At 55.0% G+C, this 20,906-nt stretch overlaps 2 protein-coding genes across 2 annotated transcripts; both read right to left on the reverse strand.

Annotated features, from left to right (window-relative positions):
* Positions 1 to 705: 705 nt before the first annotated feature.
* On the reverse strand, positions 706 to 9,324 carry ELOB (elongin B; the record flags this gene model as incomplete). The annotated part of the gene is made up of 3 exons (XM_080702878.1): positions 9,196 to 9,324; positions 3,962 to 4,067; positions 706 to 818 (listed from the first exon to the last, which is right to left on the reverse strand). The coding sequence occupies exons 1-3, from the start codon at positions 9,316 to 9,318 to the stop codon at positions 706 to 708; spliced, it is 342 nt and encodes a 113-aa protein (XP_080559004.1). The 5' UTR covers positions 9,319 to 9,324.
* A 6,120-nt stretch (positions 9,325 to 15,444) lies between these two features.
* On the reverse strand, positions 15,445 to 19,153 carry LOC308268884 (serine protease 33-like; the record flags this gene model as incomplete). Its single annotated transcript, XM_080703987.1, has 8 exons — positions 15,445 to 15,603; positions 15,795 to 15,964; positions 16,194 to 16,465; positions 16,631 to 16,793; positions 16,892 to 16,918; positions 17,511 to 17,611; positions 18,226 to 18,363; positions 19,092 to 19,153. 8 exons carry the CDS (start codon positions 19,151 to 19,153, stop codon positions 15,445 to 15,447), a joined length of 1,092 nt encoding a protein of 363 aa, XP_080560113.1.
* Between the last annotated feature and the right edge of the window lie 1,753 nt (positions 19,154 to 20,906).

Genomic DNA, 20,906 nt, shown 5'->3' on the forward strand with positions numbered 1-20,906 from the left:
CAGAAAGGTCCTGGGAGATGTGGCTTCCAAGTTCTTGGGGGTGATGGTTTGTGAGTTGTGTGGTATGCTTTGGAGGGGCAAGAGTTCAAATTGGTTGCCCCAACTGCCCCCCTCGTGCGGTTGTTGCCCCTCCCCCAACTTTTCTTCACGTTTCTTAAAAGGCATTTTGGTTTTTTAAAATCTGTACAGCAAGAGCAACTTTTTCTGTCAAATAAAAATGAGAAATGCAGGAACTGGGTCTGTATACGTGTTTATTTTCAGTGGTGAGAGCAAAGGGGAAAAGACCTGCATTCTACCCTGATGGCAAGTCCCACCCAAAGGCACAACCAACACAGGCTCTAAGGGCCTTGGGAGACTCAGAAAAACACCTGCTGGCTCCAGTCTTTTGCCCCTCAGCAAGGAAGCCTGGAGAGGCGGCGGGTTGGGGGGGGTGCGCCTAGAACAAAGCCTAGGATTGTCTCCTACAGCATCAGTCTGGACCAGGCCGCAGTCTTCTGGTGACTGGCTGGTGGGAGCAGCTCAGCCACCTGGTAGCCCAGTCTCAGCCAGACGGTGGATCTGCCAGCCTGGTGAGCTGGAGCTCAAAGTAGTGGGGGAGCAAGACCCATCCCAGGGAGGGGAGTACATAGAAAGAGGCAGCAACCAGGCAAGAGACCCAAATCTCTTTTATTGGGGGGAACAGGCCTCCAGGAGCTGGCCTGGGGCTCACTGCACGGCTTGCTCGTTGGTGCTGCCTCCGGAGTCTTGAGGCTTCATCACATCCGGTAGCTCTGGTGGACTAGAGAAGGGCTCGATGTGCAGGGCCTCGAAGGTGTCATCTGTGGGGAAGGGCTACTTGTGAGGTTGGTGCGATCCCAGGATCGTAGCCAGCTGGGCCTTGGCGTCCGCTTTTGTACATCATCGTGACTCTTAATGTCCAGCTGGCTTTTACCATGCCCGCCAACCCCGGGAAGGCCACTCTGGGCCCTTTTCTTGTCGGGCACCCACCTACTTCTCCACAGCCAATGTTGCCCTCCACCTAGAATCTCCCTGTTCCTCCCAATCCCTCTAGCAGCCAGTGAGAGAAAACCAAGTACTGCCTGCTCTGCACAGAACACATCTCTGGTTTCACATCATCTTCCCCAACAGTCTTGGGTCCCTGCCCTTGTCTTTCCAACCAAGTGTTTCCAGTGCTCACCTCTCCTTGGTATTTCCATCTGAGTCTTTCCAATGTCTGGCCTGCCAGTCAGCCAATCAGGCTGGCAGCTTCTGGGTAGTCGCTTAAATGGCACTTCAGAGAAACCTTTTCAGCCCAATATAAACATCCACTGTTCTGTAGCAGCCAGGGCTGCCCTGGGAGCACTTAGCACTGGCTGAAATTGCCCTATTTGAACGAAGAAACGGCCCCGTATAGAACAAATAAACCCCATCCACCCAACAGATTTTCTCCTGCTTTCTTTAACCTAGCACTCCTCCTGACTCAGTTCTCAACTGATGGGCCCCACAGAGAAAGTTTTGTCCAGGGAAAGCTGGCCTGTCTGTAGATGGCATTGGCCAGCAGGTAGGGGCTACAACTGGCAGTTTGGGAGAAGCCAAACACCCACATCTTGTAGTGCATAGGATCCCGTCTCCCATGCAGTTATCCTGCCCAGATGCCAACAGTGCTAAGATTAAACTTGACCCGCCTTCACCTAATTTAAGCTACAAGCCTACAGCAAGAACTACTGCCTTCACCCTCATTCTGCAAATTAAGGCCACTGCCATTTCTCACTCCTCAGCCCAGACAAAATGGGAGTGCATGTGGCAGCCAAGGTCCAGGAACCTATGCTGATGGGTCAGGTTCGTGAGAAAACCAAAAGCAACCAGCCTACAATGCCTGTCACAACAGCCACTGCCGGCCCAACAAGGATGGGACGTGGGATCCAGAGTCCCCACCACATGCAGCACCATACTACAGGCAGTGGGAAAGACAAGTCACCTCCCCGAGCCTTGATTTTTAAATCTGTCAAATAAGGCCATCAATATCTGCCAACCCACAGCAAACCTCTAGGGATGCCTTTGTTCAAACTAAGGATGGTGGAAACGGAGGCAGGAGGATCACAAGTTTGAGGCAGCCTGAGCAACTTAAGACGACTCTCAAAAAGAGTTGGACCTGGTGGTTCACACTTGTTATCTCAATACTTGGGAGGCTGAGACAGGAGGATCAGGGTTTGTGGCCAGCCTCAGTTACTTAGGTCCTCTGCAACTTAGACCCTGTTTAAAGACTAAAATAGGGCTGGGAGTATAACTCAGAATTAGAATGCTCCCAGGTTCCATTCCCAGTATCAAAATAATAAAATCTTATAAAGGGCTTAAGAGAACACCTCTGGGCTCAGTTCCCAGTACCACCACCATAAAGTTTAAAAGCGGGGAGGGGCCGGGCATGGTGGCACACCATGCTGGCTTGAGACCCTGTTTCCAAATAAAAATATAAAATAGGTCTGGGAATGTAGCCTAGAGGTAGAAGGGCTTCCAGGAACCCCAGTGCCACCAAAAATAAATAAATAAAGCGGGGAGGGACCTCTTTGAAACCTGGCCTAGGCAATGTCTGCAGCAGCCTGTAGGCTCAGGCCTCCCCACTGCAGGCAGGGCTGGTCCTCCACACTGCAGTGAAGACAGGATCTTCAGGCTGGGTTGGACAGTGGCAAGTAGCTGGCCCCAGGTCATTGACTGCCCAGCCCTGGCCTGATGGAAACTGAAAAGGGAGGACTGTCTTCCTTCTCAGCTCTTGCTACATTTTCTTGCAAGGCAAAAAAAAAAACACAAAACTTTTATGTTTATTTTGTTGTATACTGAGGACTGAAACTCCAGGGTGCTTTATGTGAGCTACAACCCCAGCCCTTTTCATCTTTTAATTTGAAACAGGACCTAGCTAAGTTACCATGTGCTGCCCTTGAGCCTGCAATCCCATCAGCCTCACAAATAATGGGATCACAACACGTGTGTACTGTCAACCCTTAATCCTTCATCCACACGTATCCTCACAGCCATCCACACAGCCCCTGGATCCACAGCTGTGAAGATGCTCTCTGTTCTCTTAAGTTTCCAGAGGCAAAGAATGAATTTAAAATCCCCCCCTCCCTTTTCTTTGGTAGAAAAAAGAAACCACTCCCCAACCTTCAGGTTGTAAGAGTTTAGGCAGGGTGGGGTAAGGGCATCAAAACAGACTCAGGACTGAACCCTGGAGGTAGCATCCCAGCAAGCACCCAACCTGTCCAGACTCACTTGTCCTTGAAACAATATAATCCAAGGTGTGTGTGTGTTTGCACACGCATGCACACACGTGCTAGGGATTGAACCCAGGAGCATTCTACCTCTGAGCTACACCCCAGTCGTATTTTATTTGGAAACAAGCTCTAAGGTTGAGTCTCAATACTTGCCAAGACTGTCCTTGAACCTGTCTCAGCCTCCCAAGTACTGGGATTACAGGCTTGCACCACCACCTGGCTCAATCCAAGTCTTAACCACTGACTTGATAGGATTAAATCCATGCACTGTACAGAGTAAACCTGGGATGGTGTCTAGCCCCAGCAAGGACCTTACAGTCCTTGTATATAAAATGAGATGAGGGAGCTGGTTGTGCCGGCACACACTTGTAATCCCTGTAACTTGGGAGGCTGAGACAGGAGGATCACAGTTTCCCCGGGCAGCCTTCACTACTTAGTGAGACCCTGTTTCAAAATGAAGAATAAAAAAATAGGGTTGGGGGTGTAGCTTGGAGGTAGAATGCCCCTAGGTTCAATCTCCAGGACCAAAAATTAAAAAGTGTGTCTTGGGCATGACTCAGTGGTAAAATGCTCTGTGTTGATTCCCTACTACCTCTGCCCAGTGTGGACTGGAAAGACACTCCAATGAGTGTTTAGAAAAGCAAGAGCAAGCTCCTGAAAACCCTCTTCTTTGGCTGTGACCAGACTGCTTAGCTATCACCCCGCTCAGTCCTTACCTGCCCGAAAGGCCAGACCCACTGTGGCTGGAGCCTGTGGCCGTGCTGTCTGGCTGGTGAAGCCACACTCGCCCAGTGTTTTTCCATCATCTAGAAGCTGGTCGTCCTGAGGAGAGAGGAAGGGTCTTGTGAGAGGTCCTAGAAGAGACAAGGCCCACAGATCTCTGGCCAGCAATTTATACATAGAAAATGAGGTTAGCTGGGCGTGCTGGTGCACACCTACAATCCCAGCATTTGGGAGGCTGAGACAGGAGGATCGCACAGGTTCAAAGCCAGCCTCAGCTACTGAGTGAGGCTCTCAGCAACTTAGACCCTGTTTCCAAATAAAGTATAAAAATAGATCTGGGAATATAGCCCAGAGGTAGAAAAGCCCCTGAGTTTCATCCTCAGTACCACACACACATAAAAATTCCAGGAGCCAGGCAGAGTGGCACATGACTTTAGTAATCCTAGTACTTGGGAGGCTGGGACAGGAGGACTGCACATTCTCTAATCAATCTTATGAGACACTGTTTCAAATATAAAACAGGGCTGAGGAGGTATAGCTCACAGGCAGAATGCCCCTGGCTTCAATCCCCACATTTAAAACAGCTGTGTGCCGCCAGGCGTGGTGGCGCACGCTTGTAATCCCTGCGCTTGGGAGGCTGAGACAGGAGGATCGCACAGGCTCGAAGCCAGCCGCGCTGGCTTAGACCCTGTTTCCAAATAAAATATAAAATAGGTCTGGGAGTGTAACCCAGAGGTAGAAGGCCCCTGGGTTCCATCCCCAGTACTACCAAAAAATATAAAATAAAATAAAATAAAAATAAAACAGCTGGGCGTGGTGGCAAAGGCTTGTAAGGCCCTTTGCAACTCAGTGAGACCCTGTTTCAAAAATAAAAAGACTAGCCGGGCGTGGTGGCGCACGCTTGTAATCCCAGCATTCGGGAGGCTGAGACCTGGAGGATCACAGTTCGCGGACAGCCTCAGCTACTTAGTGAGGCCCTCTGCAACTCAGTGAGACCCGGTTTCAAAATAAAGAATAAAAAATAGGGCAGGGGGTATAGCTCGGAGGTCAAAAGTCCCTGGGTTCCATCCCAAGACCCGCAAAAAAAAAAAAAAAAAAAGACTAAAAACCAGGGCTGGGGGTGTTGCTCAGAGCTACAATGTCCTGGGTTCCATACTCATTACCGTATACGCGCGTGTACACACACACGTGCACGCGTGCGAGCTCTCTAGCACTCTCTCTCACACACAGAGAAAGGATACAGAATCTATTTTTTTGTCTGTTTTGTGGTACTGGGTATGGAACCCAGGGTCATTCTACCTCTGAGGTACACCCCAGCCCTATTTTTTCTTTATTTTGAAACAGGGTCTCACTGAGTTGCAAAGGGCCTAAGTAGCTGAGGCTGTCTGCAAACCGCAATCCTCCTGTCCCAGCCCCCCAAATGCAGGGATTACAAGCATGCTCCATCTTGCCTGGCTTAGAATATGTTTTTTGTTGTTTATTTTTAAAAACTTTCCAGCTGAGAGCCAGGCGTGGTGGCGCACACTTGTAATCCCAGCATTTGGGAGGGTGGGACCGGAGGATCGCGGTTCGCAGACAGCCTCATCTACTTAGTGAGGCCTCCGCAACTCAGTGAGACCCTGTTTCAAAATAACGAATAAAAAATTGGTCAGGGGGTGTAGCTTGGAGGTCGAATCCCCCTGGGTTCCATCCCCAGACCCACAACAAAACAAAAAACAACTTTCCAGCCGAGAGTGGTGGCACACACTTGTAATCCCAGCATTTGGGTGGCTAAGACAAGAGGATCATGGTTCGTGGACAGCCTCAGCTACTTAAAGTGAGGCCCTTTACAACTCAGTGAGACCCTGTTTCAAAATAAAGAATAAAAAATAGTGCTGGGGGTGTAGCTCGAAGATAGAAAGCCCCAGATTCCAAACCCAGTACTGGGGAAAAAGAAAAAGAAAAAAAAAAAAACCTTTCCAGGTGAGTGTGGTGGCCCACACCTATAATCCCAGTACGTGGAAGGCTGAGACAAGAGGATCAAAGATTCAAAGACAGTTTCACCAAGCAGTGAAACTCTCATCAAACTAGTGAGAATCTGTTTCAAAATAAAATAGGAAAGCCGGGCGTGGTGGCGCACGTTTGTAATCCCCGCCCTTGGAAGGATGAGACAGGAGGACTGCAAAGGTTCGAAGCCAGGCTCGGCTACTTAGTGAGCCTCTCAGTAACTTAGTAAGACCCTGTTTCTAAATAAAATATAAAAATAGCTCTGGGAGTATAGCCCGGAGGTAGAAAGCCTCTGGGTTCCACCCCCAATACCACAAAAAATGAATAAATGAATAAAATAAAATAGGAGTCAGTCCAGGACTTGGGGGGCTGAGACAGGAGGATCTGGGTTCGCAGCCAGCCTCAGCTACTTACCAAGTTGTCATTCGCAACTTAGTGAGACCCTGTTTCAAAATAAAGAATAAGCCTGGCTTAGTGGTGCACGCTTGTAATCCCAGCATTCGGTAGGCTGAGAGCGAAGGATCGCGGTTTGCGGACAGCCTCAGCGACTTAGGCCCTTTGCAACTCAGTGCGACCCTGTTTCAAAATAAGGAATAAAAAATAGGGCTGGCAGTGTAGCTTGGAGGTAGAAGGCCCCTGGGCTCCATCCCCAGTACCGTGAAAATAAAAAAAAATTTTTTTTAATTAAAAAGCTGGGCGTGGTGGCGCACGCTTGTAATCCCCACGTTTAGGAGGCGGAGACAGGAGGATGGCGCAGGTTCAAAGCCAGCCACACTGGATTAAGAGACCCTGTTTCCAAATAAAAATATATTAAAAAAAAAAAAAAGATCTGGGAGTGTAGCCTGGAGGTAGAAGGGCTTCCAGGAACCCCAGTACCACCAAAAAATAAAAGATGGGAAGCCAGGTGTGGTGGTGCATGCTTATAATCCCAGCATTCCGAAGGCTGAAACTGGAGGATTGAGGTTCACCAACAGCCTCAGCTACTTAGTGAGGCCCTCTGCAATTTAGTGAGACCCTGCTTCAAAATAAAGAATAAAGTCGGGCGTGGTGGCTAACACTTGTAATCCCAGCATTTGGGATGCTGAGACTGGAGGATTGCGGTCGCCTCAGCTACTTAGTGAGGCTTTCTGCAACTTAGTGAGACCCTGTTTCAAAATAAAGAATAAAAAATAGGGCAGGGGATGTAGCTAGAGGTCAAATGCCTCTGGGTTCCATCCCCAGACCTGCAAAAAACAAAAAAGAAAAAATTGGGTTGGGGGTGTAGCTTAGAGGTAGAATGTCCCTGGGTTCTATCCGAAGCACCAGAATAAAAAATAAATAAAATAGGAGTCTGGTATGGTGGTGCATGCTTTGTAATTCCAGCATTTAGGAGGCTGAGACAGGAGGACTGCAGTTCATGAACAGCCTCAGCTACTACTTAAGTGAAGCCCTTTGCAACTCAGTGAGACCCTGTTTCAAAATAAAGAATAAAAAATAGGGCTGGGAGTGTAGCTCGGAGGTAGAATGCCCCTGGGTTCCATCCCCAGTACCCCCAAAATAAATAAGTAAAACTGAGCATGGTGGCAGCGCATGCTTATAATCCCAGTACTTGGAAGGCTGAGACAGGAGGATTATACAGGTCTGAAGCCAGCCTCAGCTACTTAGCAAGGCTCTCAGCAACTTAGTGAGACCCTGTTTCCAAATAAAATATTAAAAAATAGGCCTAGAAGTATAGCCTGAGGTAGAAAGCCCCTGGGTTCCATCCCCAGTAACACATACAATTAAAAAAAAAAAATGAGTAAATAAGGCTGGAAGTATAGCTCAGAAGTAGAATGCTCTTGGGTTCAACCCCCAGCACACACACACACACACACACACACACACACACACACACACACACACACGACTTTCTAGGCAGTTCTAATCTAGGAGTCACATAGGTTGGAGAGAGATGGATTTATGGATTCCCAGCTCTTCCACCTTGGACAAAGTGGCTGAACTTTTTATGTTGAATACTATCAACTGTAAAATGGTAATTACTGGCACTCCTATCTCACAGACCAGCCAGGAGGTTTTTGTTTCTTTCCCCATTACTGGGGATTGAACCCAGGGATTTTTTACTTGAGCTACACCCCATCCCTACTTTTTATTCTATATTTTGAAATTGGGCCTAAGTAACTGAGGCTGGCCAGAAACCTGTGATCCTCTTGTCTAAGCCTCCCCAGTACTGGGATTACAAGTGTATGACACCACAGCCAGCCAGCCAGCCAGGAAGTTTTGATGAGCTAAAGTGGTACAGAAAGCACTAAATGCAGGCGGGTGTGGTTGTGCCCGCCTTTAATCCCAGGACTTGGGAGACTGAGGCAGAACTGAAGAACCTTTGAAGCCAGTCTCAGGAAGCTAGTGAGAACCTCTTTCAAAATAAAAACTAGGGCTGAAGCCCGGGGCGTGGTGGCGCATGCTTGTAATCCCAGCGCTTGGGAGGCCGAGACAGGATAGCACAAGTTTGCAGCCAGCCTCAGCTACTGAGTGAGGCCCTCAGCAACCTAGTGAGACCCTGTTTCCAAATAAAGTATAAAATAGGTCTGGGAGTGTAGCCCGGGCGTAGAAAAGCCCCTGGGTTCCACCCCCAGTACCACACACATACAAAAAATAGGGCTAGTGGTGTACTATCATAGGTGATAGTTTGAGCCCTAGTCACACACACACCACGGAGAAATGAGAAGCAAGCAAGCACTGGAAGGTATCAGGGAGGGCGGGCCTCAGCCGCTCCCGAGGCAGAGGCTCTCGGATCAGCTCTCCGGCTTTCGCATACTTATGTGACCGACCTTTTGCTACCAGAAGACCTGAAACGGGCTGAGCCATGGGCTTCCACAGTGAGGAGCCCCAGCCCGCCCCCAGCCACCCGGCTGAATGGCTGCAGTGGATTTTAAGAGGAAAGGCGCTTCCAGAACATCAGCGGGGAGCTGGCGGGCAAACAGTTCTTGCAGAAGCGCCGTGGCTCTGCCCTCTCTCCACACCCTCCATTTCTCGGCGCAGACGATCCCACCCCACCCGGCCGCGGGGACCCGGGGCCGCGGGAACGTGGCCCCGCCTCGGCCTCCGCCGGCTCGGCCCCGCCGCCGTGCCTCGGTTTCCTCGACTGCAGAGCCAGGCCGCGGGGCCGGCGGGGCGCGGCGCGGGCTCCCGCCGGGCAGACGCCGGCCTCGGCGCGACCCGGCCCGCGCCGCGCGCGCAACCGCCGCCGGCCGGCGCCCCGCACCTTGTACAGCCGCTGCTCGTCGGGCGGCCGCTTGAGGATGCCCTCGACGATGCGCTTCAGCTCGAACACGGTGCTCGACTCCTTGGCGTCCGTGAAGATGGTGGTCTTGTGGCGCCGGATCATGAGGAACACGTCCTGGGGACGGCGGGACGGCGTCAGCACCGGCCGCGGCCCCCCGCGCGGCCCGCCGCCCCCGCCGCCCCCGGCCCAGCCCCGCCGCCCTCCCCGCGCGCCCGCTCACCATCGCGGCGGCTGCCTCTGGCTCGACGCGCCGGCGCGGCCGCGCTCCGCCCCTTCCCGGCAGCCCGCGCGCGTCCCGGCGTGCCCCGCGCGCCGCCCCTCGCCGCCTCGCTAGCCCCGCCCCGCCGCCGCCATTTTAAGCAGTCATGAAGCCGCGCGCCCCGCCCCGCCCCGCCGCGCCCGCCCGCCGCGTGCAGCCGCCGGCCCGGCTCGGGCGGGGGCGGGGCTCGGCTCGGGCGGGGGCGGGGCTCGGCTCGGGCGGGGGCGGGGCTCGGCTCGGCTCGGGCGGGGCCAGCGCGGGGCTCGGCTCGGGCGGGGGCGGGGCCAGCGCGGGGCTCGGCTCGGCTCGGGCGGGGGCGGGGCTCGGCTCGGGCGGGGGCGGGGCCAGCGCGGGGCTCGGCTCGGCTCGGGCGGGGGCGGGGCCAGCGCGGGGTTCGGCTCGGGCGGGGGCGGGGCTCGGCTCGGGCGGGGGCGGGGCCAGCGCGGGGTTCGGCTCGGGCGGGGGCGGGGCTCGGCTCGGGCGGGGGCGGGGCCAGCGCGGGGCTCGGCTCGGCCCGGGCGGGGCTCGGCTCGGGCGGGGGCGGGGCCAGCGCGGGGCTCGGCTCGGCTCGGGCGGGGCACTGCTTTCCCCCCGGCTGTCCGGCTGTCCGGCTGTCCGCAGGTGTGGAGATCCCCGCCTCCAGGCAGGGAGACTGGAGACCAGGCCTGCCCTGCTGAGGCTCCTGGCTCGTGCTAGCCAGACCTTGCTCCTTGGCTGCCATTCTGCCGCCCACGCTTGCGCCAGGGGGTCGCTGAATCCAGCGCAGGGAGGCTTTCGGCCCGGGACCCGCGGGGGCGCGGCGATCTCGGGCACCGGCCGCCTCCCGCCCAGGACCCTACTTTCCCTATGGATGCACGTCCCACTAACGGCCCGTTTGGCGCGGCTTCGCGTCACCCCAAGTCGTCGCCCTCGAGAGAGGGCCCTCTAGTGCGGTCATTGCTGGACTCCAGCAAGGCAAGCGAGCTGAGAGGCGGCCCGTGGGTGCGTGGTCTGGGGCGCCCGCACCCCTCTGCTGGGGTGGGTTGGGCTTTCAGGATTGTCGGGAGTGGGCAGTCTCAGGGTGTTAGCTGCTAGGAGTCTTAGGGTTAGGCACTTGTGCTGGTGGGAAGCGAAGTTAGAAGTCTACCTGCCTTCCAAGTTTTTTGGGTTTTGTTTTTTCAAGAAGGGCCTCCAAAGCCGGGCGTGGGTGGCACATGCTTGTAGTCCCAGAATTTGGGAGGTGTAGACAGGAGGATCGCGGTTCGAGGACAGCCTCAACTACTAGTTAGTGAGGCTCTTTGTAACTCAGTGAGACCCTGTTTCAAAGTAAAAAAAAAAAAAAAAAATAGGGCTAGGGGTGTGGGGTGTAGCTTGGAGATAGAATGCCCCCGGGTTCCATCCCCAGTACTGCACAATAAAGTAAATAAGGCCCTCCAGAGAAGACTTAGAAGGTACCCGTTTAATCCATCCAAAATTACCCATTCACTCTTTTGGGTCACGTAAACTTTACTCATGATAATTCTTTGTTCTGAAACAGGGTCTCACCAAGTAGCGGAGGGCCTCACTAAATAGCTGAGGCTGGCTGCGAACCTATGATCCTCCTGTCTCAGCCTCCCAAGTATTGGGATTACAAGCGTGCACCACCACAACTAGCTTTTAGTTTTGTTTTTATCTTTTTTTTTTTGGGGGGGGGAGGTCTGGGGATGGAACCCAAGGGCATTTGACCTCCGAGCTACACCCCCTGCCCTATTTTTTATTCTTTATTTTGAAACCGGGTCTCACTGAGTTGCAGAGGGCCTCACTAAGTAGCTGAGGCTGTCTGCGAACCGCGATCCTCCAGGTCTCAGCCTCCCGAATGCTGGGATTACAAGCGTGCGCCACCATGCCCGGCTTAGTTTTGTTTTAAAATAGGGTCTTGCTGCTGGGCGTGGTGACGCACGCTTGTAATCCCAGCATTCAGGAGGCCAAGACAGGAGGATCGTGGTTGAAGGACAGCCTCAGCTAAATAGTGAGGTCCTTTGCAACTCAGTGAGAAATGTTGCAGGGATAGGTTGGGGGGGAAAGGTGCGTGGTGTGTGTGTGGAAAAGTAACCCCCACTACCACCCAGACAGACAAACAGAAAAACCGTGGATTCTTGTCCTAAGCTAAGAATAAGTATTCATCGCTTGGACAGCTGCTGAAGATTTAAAGAAGTTTATTAAAAAGATAGAAATATAGAGATAGTTACAGCCCTGTGCCGGAGCGGGGCACAGGGGGGCAATTCGAATGAAAATGCCAACGAACTCCAGTTTACTGAGTTTTTATCCTGTCTAAGTCCAGCAGGTCCCTCTGATTTTTGGAGATCATGTTACCCCTTATCTCTAACCCTGGCTCTGCTTCTGTTATCTCTCCAGCCGAATTTATGGCCTAAAGGGGGAGACATCTCTGTCTCCAAACACAGGCCCAGATTTATGGCCTGAGGGGGAGGCATCTCTGTCTCCAGACACAGGCTTTTACCTTTCGTCTTCTCCCCCAAAATGTGTTAAATTGTTCTTAGGAATGCAAGGACATGTTAGCTAACCCTGGCTTTCTTAGTAAAGAAGATATATTTCAAGATTGGACATCTTTCCCAGTATTGACACATTAATACATTTTAAACCCTCTTCCCAATACCAGTACAAGAAACCTGTTTCAAAAAATAAAGCCTAAGAAAATAGGACTTGGGGTGTAGCTTGGAGGCCAGATGCCCCTGGGTTCCGTCCCCAGACCTGCAAAAAAATAAAATAAAATAAAATAGGGTTTTGCTAAGTTACTGGCCACGGAACTGCAGTCCTCCCATCTCACCCTCCCAAGTACTGGGATTACAGGTGTGTACCACTGATCTGGCTCCATCAGCCACTTAAACATTCCATATGCAAAGAAGCATGATTCTTGAACTATGTGTGGGCAGAAATGTGCCCACTCCTTCCTAGTGCCAGGCCTCTCCAGTATGACTACCCATCAGTCACCCTGGTAAAATTCCTCTTTCTTTTGTTCAGGGCGACCCTGCATAGGGCAATTAACTTGAGTGCTGTCCCTGCTTGCTGCCGCTGATAAGCCTTCTTTTACTCCTTTTCTCCAGATTGTACTTACCAGGGGACAAACCTGATGTAGGATAGAAGAAATCAGTAGCTAGAAAGGGGCAGGAAGCCGGGCTGGAGCTGAAGTGCTTCCGTCGTTACTCCCAAAACCAGTTCCTTTTTTCCCAGGACCGACCCAACTCTCCCCATTCCTGGGAAATCTGTAGATCCTAGAGTTAACTAAAAGAAAGTATGATTGCCCTGTGCATTGATAACCAGGTAGGTAGGACATTCTGAGAAGCCTGTGATTTAGGCCATTCTCCAGCTCACCTGCCAAGCAGATAATGAAGACCCCGATCTAAGTTTCACCAGGCCCTGGCTCAGGACCACTGAAACGAGAGCATCCCGCAAAGCTGACCAGGCGACCAGAGCACCATATCCTGCCCCAGGGACTGCCGGGTGGAGAGCACCCCACCAGCTCCTCTAGCCCGGCCCTCACGAAAGCCCGATGAGGGCCCTCTGCTCCCCCAAGTGCCTTCCTCGTCCTGAGGTGGCCTGCATTCTCTCTTGAGCATGTATTTCTTTCCCCCGATAAACCTCTGACCATGTCTCTGGAGCATGTTGAAACCTTTTGGTCATGTTAGCCGAGGACCCTGCAGATCCCTGAGTTCCCAAGATGAGATCTCAACCCAACAACCCCACTGTTCATTAGGAAGGTGCTGCTGCCCAGTCCTCAGTCCAGCTGGCGGCCTCAGATTCTTGCTCCAATCTTGACCCTGTGGCTCGGGCACTTAACCTCACAGCCCAGCTCTCTCTCAGGCTACACCCCCAGCCCTATTTTACTTTTATTTAGAAACAATATGTCACTAGGGTTGGGCATGGTGGTGCATGCTTGTAATCCCAGCATTTGGGAGGCTGAGACAGGAGGATCACAGTTTTGTAGCCAGCTCCTGCAACTTAGTGAGAAACCTCCACAACTTAGTGAGACCCTGTTTCAAGATGTAAAAGTAGGCCGGGCGTGGTGGTGCACCCTTGTAATCTCAGTACTTGGGAGGCTGAGACAGGAGGATCGCAGGCTTGCAACCAGCCTCAGCTACTTAGCGAGGCCCTTCGCAACTTAGTAAGACCCTGTTTCAAAATAAACGATAAAAAAAAAAAAAAGACTGGAGGTATGACTCTGAGGTAGAATGCACCTGGGTTCAATCACCAGTACTGCAAAATAAATAAATAAATAAATGTAGCTGGGCGTGGTGGCACAAGCTTGTAATCCCCGTGCTTGGGAGGCGGAGATCGCGCAGGTTAGAAGCCAGCGTCTCTGGCTTAAGAGACCCTGTTTCCAAATAAAAAATATAAAAATAGGTCTGAGAGTATAACCCGAAGGTAGAAGGGTTCCATCCCCAGTACCACCAATAAATAAATAAATAAATAAATAAATAAATAAATAAATGTAAAGTAAATAAAATGGGCCTGGGAGTGTAGCTCAGAGGTAGAATGCCCCTGGGTTCCATCCCCAGTGCCACACACACAAAGGAAGAGCTGTGGCAGTAGGTACCACGGATTGCCGGGCAGGAATGGGCTGAGAAGATGGGCCTGGGAGGCTCCGACAGAGGAGAGGGAATAAAGAGCCCAGGAAGTGCCCCCCCCATAGTCCCAGTACAAGACCATGTGGGTATCCCAGCCAGTTCTCTCACCTGACAGAGCCTGGGGGAGGATCCAGGAGGACACGCAGCAAGGCCCCGCCCCGCACGTGTCTGTTAAGGGCTTGGCGGGAACAGTACTTTCTTTTAATGAACTCATCTCCTGTCCTTGGCCAGGCCCCTCTTCCTGTTTCTTGTTCTCTCTGGTCCTGGGCCTGGGGACAAGGCAGGCAGGCAGGGAGGGAGGGAGGGCCCCAGCACCCAGGCGGGGAGACAGCAAGGCGGACAAGGCTGGCGCCCAATGCAGGCCTGGGGGACGCGGCCTAGGCACCGTCCCGGCTCACCCTGGGAATCCGTGGGGACACCTGACCCAGCCTGGCTGAAGGCTCCATGCCAGGCTCACAGGCCTGGATGTAGAAGGCCAGCCCACCCTTCCCCTGGAACACCCCCATCCAGGTGGGGCACACTATTAGTTTTATAGCTATAATAACGAATTGTCACCAAGGTAACAGCTTAAAACAACACAGATTTATTAAGTCACAACTCTCCCAGTCAGAAGCCCAGGGGCTCACCTGGGCTGTCTGAAACCAAAGGATGATGGAGGTGGATCTCATGTGTGTGTGTGTGTATGTGTGTGTGCGTGTTACTGGGGGTAGAAGCCAGGGACATTCTACCTCCAGGCTATACCCTCAGCCCTATTTTATAATTTATTTGGAAACAGGGTCTCACTAAGTTGCTGAGAGCCTCACTAAATTGCTGAGGGTGACCTCGAACCTGTGATCCTCCTATTTCAGCCTCCCAAATACTGGGATTACAAGCCTGCTCCACCATGCCCTCGAGGCAGATCTCTGACTGGGGGCTGGGGAAGGCTTCACCTCTAATCTCCAGGATGTTAACTGACTCAGTTCCTGGCAGATGTAGGAACTCTGTGGTTTGGCCCTCCATCTTCAAAACCAACAATGGAGACTGTCTAGTGTTGAATCCTTCCCAGGCTTTGAATATGCCTGACTTCCTTCAGAAGGTGCGGAGTACCCAGGCCAGAAGGGAGCTAGTCTGCTGTGTCTGGGAGGAGCTACGGAGGGAGGGTCGGGTCCATGCAAGCCGGGCAGGGAGGGCGGGCGTGTCTTCCTTGGGTGTCCATTGTGGAGTGAATTTGGTGAGCCCCAGGAGGCAAGGGGATGGAGGGTGGACACTGGGTGGATGGGGCCCCTTAGCAGCTCAGCCTCAAGTCAAAGGGCAGAATGTGTGCAGGCCTCAGACCAGAAGGCTGAGACTCTAGCCTGGCTCCAGTCAGCACTACGGAGCCCAGCAGCATCAGAGGTTGAGACGAGCCTGAATCCAGGAGCTGTACTTGGCCACGTTGGTATAGACACCTGGGCGGTTGGGAAGGGCACAGCCCTTGCCCCAGCTCACCACACCCACCAGGACCCAGCGCCCAGACTGCACGCAGGTCAGGGGTCCCCCAGAGTCACCCTGCGAGAGAAAATCTAGCTGAGGTCCCAGTCCTTCCGAGTCAGCACTCCAAGGTCCCTGGGATGCTCCTTCTGGGCTGGGGGCTGGGAGACAGCTGGAGGTGGCATCTCCTGGGTGCTGAGCTCCAGGGAGGTAGGGTGTTCGGTGATACAGGGCAATGGACTCCAGAGCTTGGGGGTGGGGACACGCACCTGGCAGGCATCCTTGTGGCCCTCGACGTAGCCTGCACACAGGTTCCCAGGCAGCACGATGCGCTCGGCCAGGGGCACGTCGGCACCCAGGTGATAGAGGCGGTCACAGGCGCGCCAGTCCAGCAGTGGGACCCTCACTCCTTGCAGGGGCCGCCACTCTGGGAGGGGCACTAGGGAGGAGGGGAGACTTGAGAGAGCCCAGAGGAAACGAGGCGTAAAGCAGGGCTCAGGTGGAGAAGCTGGGCTTGACTGTCCAGCTTTCCAGGCAGGGGCTCCCTGGTCAGACTGGAGGACATTTTGGGGTTTGTAGGAGTGGCTCCAGTTCCCAGACCGGGCTTGTGAAGAGCCAGACTACAGGTCAGACAGGGAAGCTGCTGCTCCCCAGAGCCCCTGCCTCACCTCCTGGTCGGAGGCTGCCCCAGCCGGTGACCCAGCAGGGCGCGTCGGGTGGCGGGCGGGCACCTGGCTCCGGCAGGCAGACGGGCTGGACACGGGCACTCAGGCGCACTGGGCGGCGCAGCTGCAGCAGCGCCAGGTCACCGCGGGCCGTGTCCTCAGAGAAGTCCGGGGGCAGCAGCACATGCCGCACTGCCACCGTGGGCGCATAGGGTGAATGGGGGCCCAGGCGCAGCACCCCCAGGCGCACGCGATACTCGGAAGGCCGCACCCGCCTGTGTGACAGAAGCCGGGACGCTGACATCACCGGGACCTCGCGGTGGAATCCCAGTCCTCTGCCTTCCTGGGAATCTGCCCTGCCTCGCCTCCGCCAGGCAGCACCCCCCCCCCAATGGACCTCAGTTTCCCCCAGCCCAAACGAGCTCTCGGTGGCAACTGACCTGGGGAAGCAGTGGGCTGCTGTGAGCACCCACCGGGGCGTAACAAGCGACCCCCCGCACACGTGCACCCCACGCTGCTGGATGCTCGCCTGCCATGGCCACTCCCCTTCCAGGGCATCCCGGCCCCCCACAATACGGCTGGACAGGCGGGGCTGCCCGCAGGCTGCAGGAGGACAGGGGGCGGCGAGCGGTGAGTGCTGACGGGCTGACAGGCCGGAGCTGACTGGCCTGGGGCCTAGGCGCTGGGCCTGAGGTCCTTACCTGCAGCCAGGGGTGTTTCAGAGGCTCCTGCGGGAGGGGAGGGGAGGGACTGGATTACGCATTTGGTGTCAGATAACAGGGCTGGGGAGGATGTCAGCGATTAGGAAGGAGGTAAGACCTAATGTTGCATGGATTTTCTGCCAGGCTTCCTGATGTAACCCTCTCCAGTACCGTGGGGCATTGGTGGGGACCTCAGCCCCCACCAAAGAGCACATTCAAGGTCTGGTGAGTCCAAGACCCGGAATTAAGTTTAGAATGCCCCAGGGTGCCGGGTGTGATGGCCCACACTTGTAATCCCAGCACTCAGGAGGCTGAGACAGGAGACCACAGTTTGCAGACAGCCTCAGCTACTTAATGAGGCCCTCTGCAACTTAGTGAGACCCCATTTCAAAATAAAGTATAAAAAATAGGGCAGGGGGTGTAGCTCAGAGGTTGAATGCCCCTGGGTTCCATCCCGAGACCTGCCAAAAAAAAAGAAAAAAAAAGAAAAAGAAAAGAAAAAGAAAGAAAAGAATGCCCCCAGAGTGCTCTGGGGGAGCTAGGCCTAGAGGGGTGAGGGTGGCAACTGGACCCAAGGGCCCCATGGTCATCGGTCACCCCTGATCCCTGCCCCACTCACCCAGCACCAACAGGAGCAGGACCTGGAGGCAGGAGGCCGCCCTCATTCTGTCTTCAGGGCTGGGCGGGGTGAGGGTGGAACTGGCCAGGGCCTGGTCTGGTCTGGAGCCGGCAGGGAGCAGAGGGCATCCCAATCCTTAGGCTTGCCCTCACCACCCACCGCCTGCGCCCCCCTGTTTGCCCTCGGCCCTGCTTGGTCCCTGAAACCCAGGCTCGATACCCTATACCAGTTCCTAGGCCTTGGTAGGGGCCCCAGCCTTGCCCCCCACACCGCCGCCTCAGACCCTGCCCTCACCCTCACAGCCTGGGGCCCGTTCTGCTGACTGGGACTAGGGGAGGGCCTGGGGGCTTAAAGGGCAGGGGTTGGAGGCTGGGCCAGGGCGAAATTAACAGCACCGAGGCGGGGCCATGGCTCGACCTGATCAGCCCTGAGCATGAACAAAGATGCTTTAAGCCGCGCTTCAGAGGTGGGAGGAAAGGACAGCAGGTGCTGAGAACCGGGCCTGCGGTCAGGCCGGGAAGCTCTGAGGATCCTTGGCGGCGCGTCCCTGAATCTGACCCTGCCTTCTTGTGGGTTTGGTCACTGGGGCTTCTGAGCTCCATTGTTCTGTCCAGTAATCCCAGCTCAGCCTGAGCCAGCCAGCTCTACATGGGGCCCTGACCCCAGGGTCCTGGACAGCGGGCCTGGTTCACTGGCTCCACACAAGGACCCCAACCTGGCCAGCCGCTCCTGAGCCCTGTATGAGCTCAGAGTGAGGACTAATGGTTCCGAGTGAGCGGTGGGCCCTCCTTGCTTGACCAGAGGCAGAAGCAGTGTGGCCCTGGAGGACAGTCCATTCTGGGGCTTGGCGTAACTAGGACAGAGCAAGACCGCTGTTGCGGTGAGGCCAGGAGATGCTGGGGACCAGGGGATGGAAGGGTGAGGCCAGGGTGATGCCAGGCCTGTGTGTTATGGCTTGGGCTTGGGTTCACACAGCGCCTGGCTCCTCTGCCTCTGCCCAGAGTGTAGGGGGGGCTCCTTCCCCAGACCAGGCTCCTTTGTGCCATGTCAAGGCTGTGATTCGCACGTGCTGGGGAGGCTTGATGTGCTGTGCGTCTGTCTCTGCTCACACTCAGGAGGCGGAGTCTGGGTCTATGTCTGCATGTCAGTCAGCTCGGACTGGGTGGCTTAAACAGAAATGTATCCCCCGAGGTTGCGGGAGCAGGGAGTCCAAGATCAAAGTGGCAGCCAGGTAGGCTTTCGTCTGATGCCCCTCCTCTTGGCCTGCTAGGCAGGAGGGGAAGGACAGGGAGATTGGATTCTTGTCTCCTCTCCTAAGGACACTAATCGGATCAGGACTCCACGCCTAGGACTTCATTTGACCTCAATTACTTCCCAAAAGGCTAAGACAGTCACACTGAGGATTAGGGCTTGCTATGGGCTGCGTATGGCTGCCCCACCCCCAGCCTTCTTATGATGGAGTTTAATCCCCGAAGTCTGATGTTAATGGCTTAAGAGGATGGGAACTTAATACCACTAGGGTGTTTGAGATGGGTCCTTTGGGAAGTGATTAGGTTAGATTAGGTAATTAAGGTGGAGTACCCAGGAGGGAGGGAGACCGCACAGAGACGGTCATGGCACACCCCCTGGAAACGAGACGCCATTGCCCCCCTGTCGGGGCCCACTCGGCTGGACCGAGATGGCACCCAGGCTTGTTGCCAGCGTGGACTCAAGATGGCGCCTAGGCTTGCAGCCAAGTCACGAGGCTCACGAGGCTGGCGGTGCCCTGAGCCTGCGCAGTGAGCCCTATCAGGCGCCCTACGGATGATCAGTGACGCAGCGCCTCGTGCTACCACCAGCCCGCCTATGAGAGGGTTAGAAATGCGCATGCCCTAGCTGCGGGAAGCTTGGGGTTGGTGGAGTGATGAGGGAGGGGTTATGAGACATATATATTTGCCTGCTGTGCGCATTGGCGGCAGCAGCAGCAGCAGCAGCAGCATTATTATTATTGAGAAGGAAGCATTAAAGAGGAAGCATCATCAGCAGACTCGGCGTTTGTGTCTTCTTTCCTGGGGCTCTGCAGGACGGAGCCTTAGGGACGCGATACCCCCCCCCCCCAACCTGTCAGAAGGGAGAACATCCCTGTAGTAGGAGCCATGGATTCCAGTACTGGGGCTTAGGATCCCAGGACTTGGGAGGCTGAGATGGGAGGGTCTCAGCTGAGGCTGACCTTGAACCTGCACTCCTCCTGTCTCAGCCTCCCAAGTAGTAGGATTACAGGTGTGCCTCACCACACCCAGTTCTCCACTGTCTTTTGGACTGGAGTAACTGGAGGGGCTCTGCTGCTGACAGCCAAAACCTGGACAAGGTTTCGGAGTCAGGGACAGGTCCTGGGCCTGGCTATATAAACACACACAGTTGTCCACTCAGCCCCTGGGTCCCCAGAAAGCTCAGCAAGTCACTGATGCAGACCCGCTCACGTGTTTATTAGAAAACAGGACAGAAGGGGACGGGAGCCGGGTCCAGCAGACTGTCCCCACCCCACGCCAAGTGTCCCCAGCTGGGGAGGGTGCCAGCGCTGTGGCGCCCACTCTACATTCCTGGGCTCTAGTGGGCTCAGAATGGCCCCAGAAGCCAGGAGGCCCGGGTCAGAGTGAGAATTGGCAGCAGCGGGGCGGCGTCCAGCCTGGGCGCGCTGCCTGAGATCAGATTCTGGATCCATGTGAAGTGGTAACTGACGTTGGTGTAGATTCCAGGCCGCAAGGGCTGGCCGCAGCCCTCACCCCAGCTCACGATGCCAACCTGGTACCACAGCCCGTCCAGGTCGCAGACCAAGGGGCCTCCCGAGTCACCCTGGGGAGCAGCGCGGGTGAGCCCAGAGCTCGGCTGGGGAGGGGTGGCTGGCGTGGATCCCACTCCTCCCCGGGCACCTCCGTTTCCATATCTGCGGGCTGGGGGCTAAAGGACGAGCAGTCTGCTTTACAGGCTGGACAGGGGGCGGCCATCGCCGTCTCAGGAGCGAGCCCAGTGGCGGGGCCCGGGGGCACTCACGCTGCAGGCATCGGCGCTGCCGTCCTCGGCACCAGCACAGACCGTGTCCACGTGAATGAAGCCTTGGTAAGGTGACGTGGAGAACAGGTCGCTGCACCTGCTGTTGTCGATGATGGCGACCTGCACTTCCCGGAGGTGGTACGGAGGTGGCAGAGGCTCTGGTAGGACAGAGACGTCAGCAGCATCACAGAAGGATCTGACGGGTGGACAGATGTCATGGCCCCCCCTTGAGACTCGGTTTCCCCACTTGAACTACAGAGATGACAGCTCCTGCCTGAGCCGGTACAGATTCCTCAGCCACAGCACAGATGGGACGGTGTATTTACGTATTTATTCTGGTGCTAGGAATTGAACCCAGGGGCATTC

Source organism: Muscardinus avellanarius (genome assembly GCF_963383645.1).
Source record: "Muscardinus avellanarius genome assembly, chromosome: 10".
Lineage (NCBI taxonomy): Eukaryota > Metazoa > Chordata > Mammalia > Rodentia > Gliridae > Muscardinus > Muscardinus avellanarius.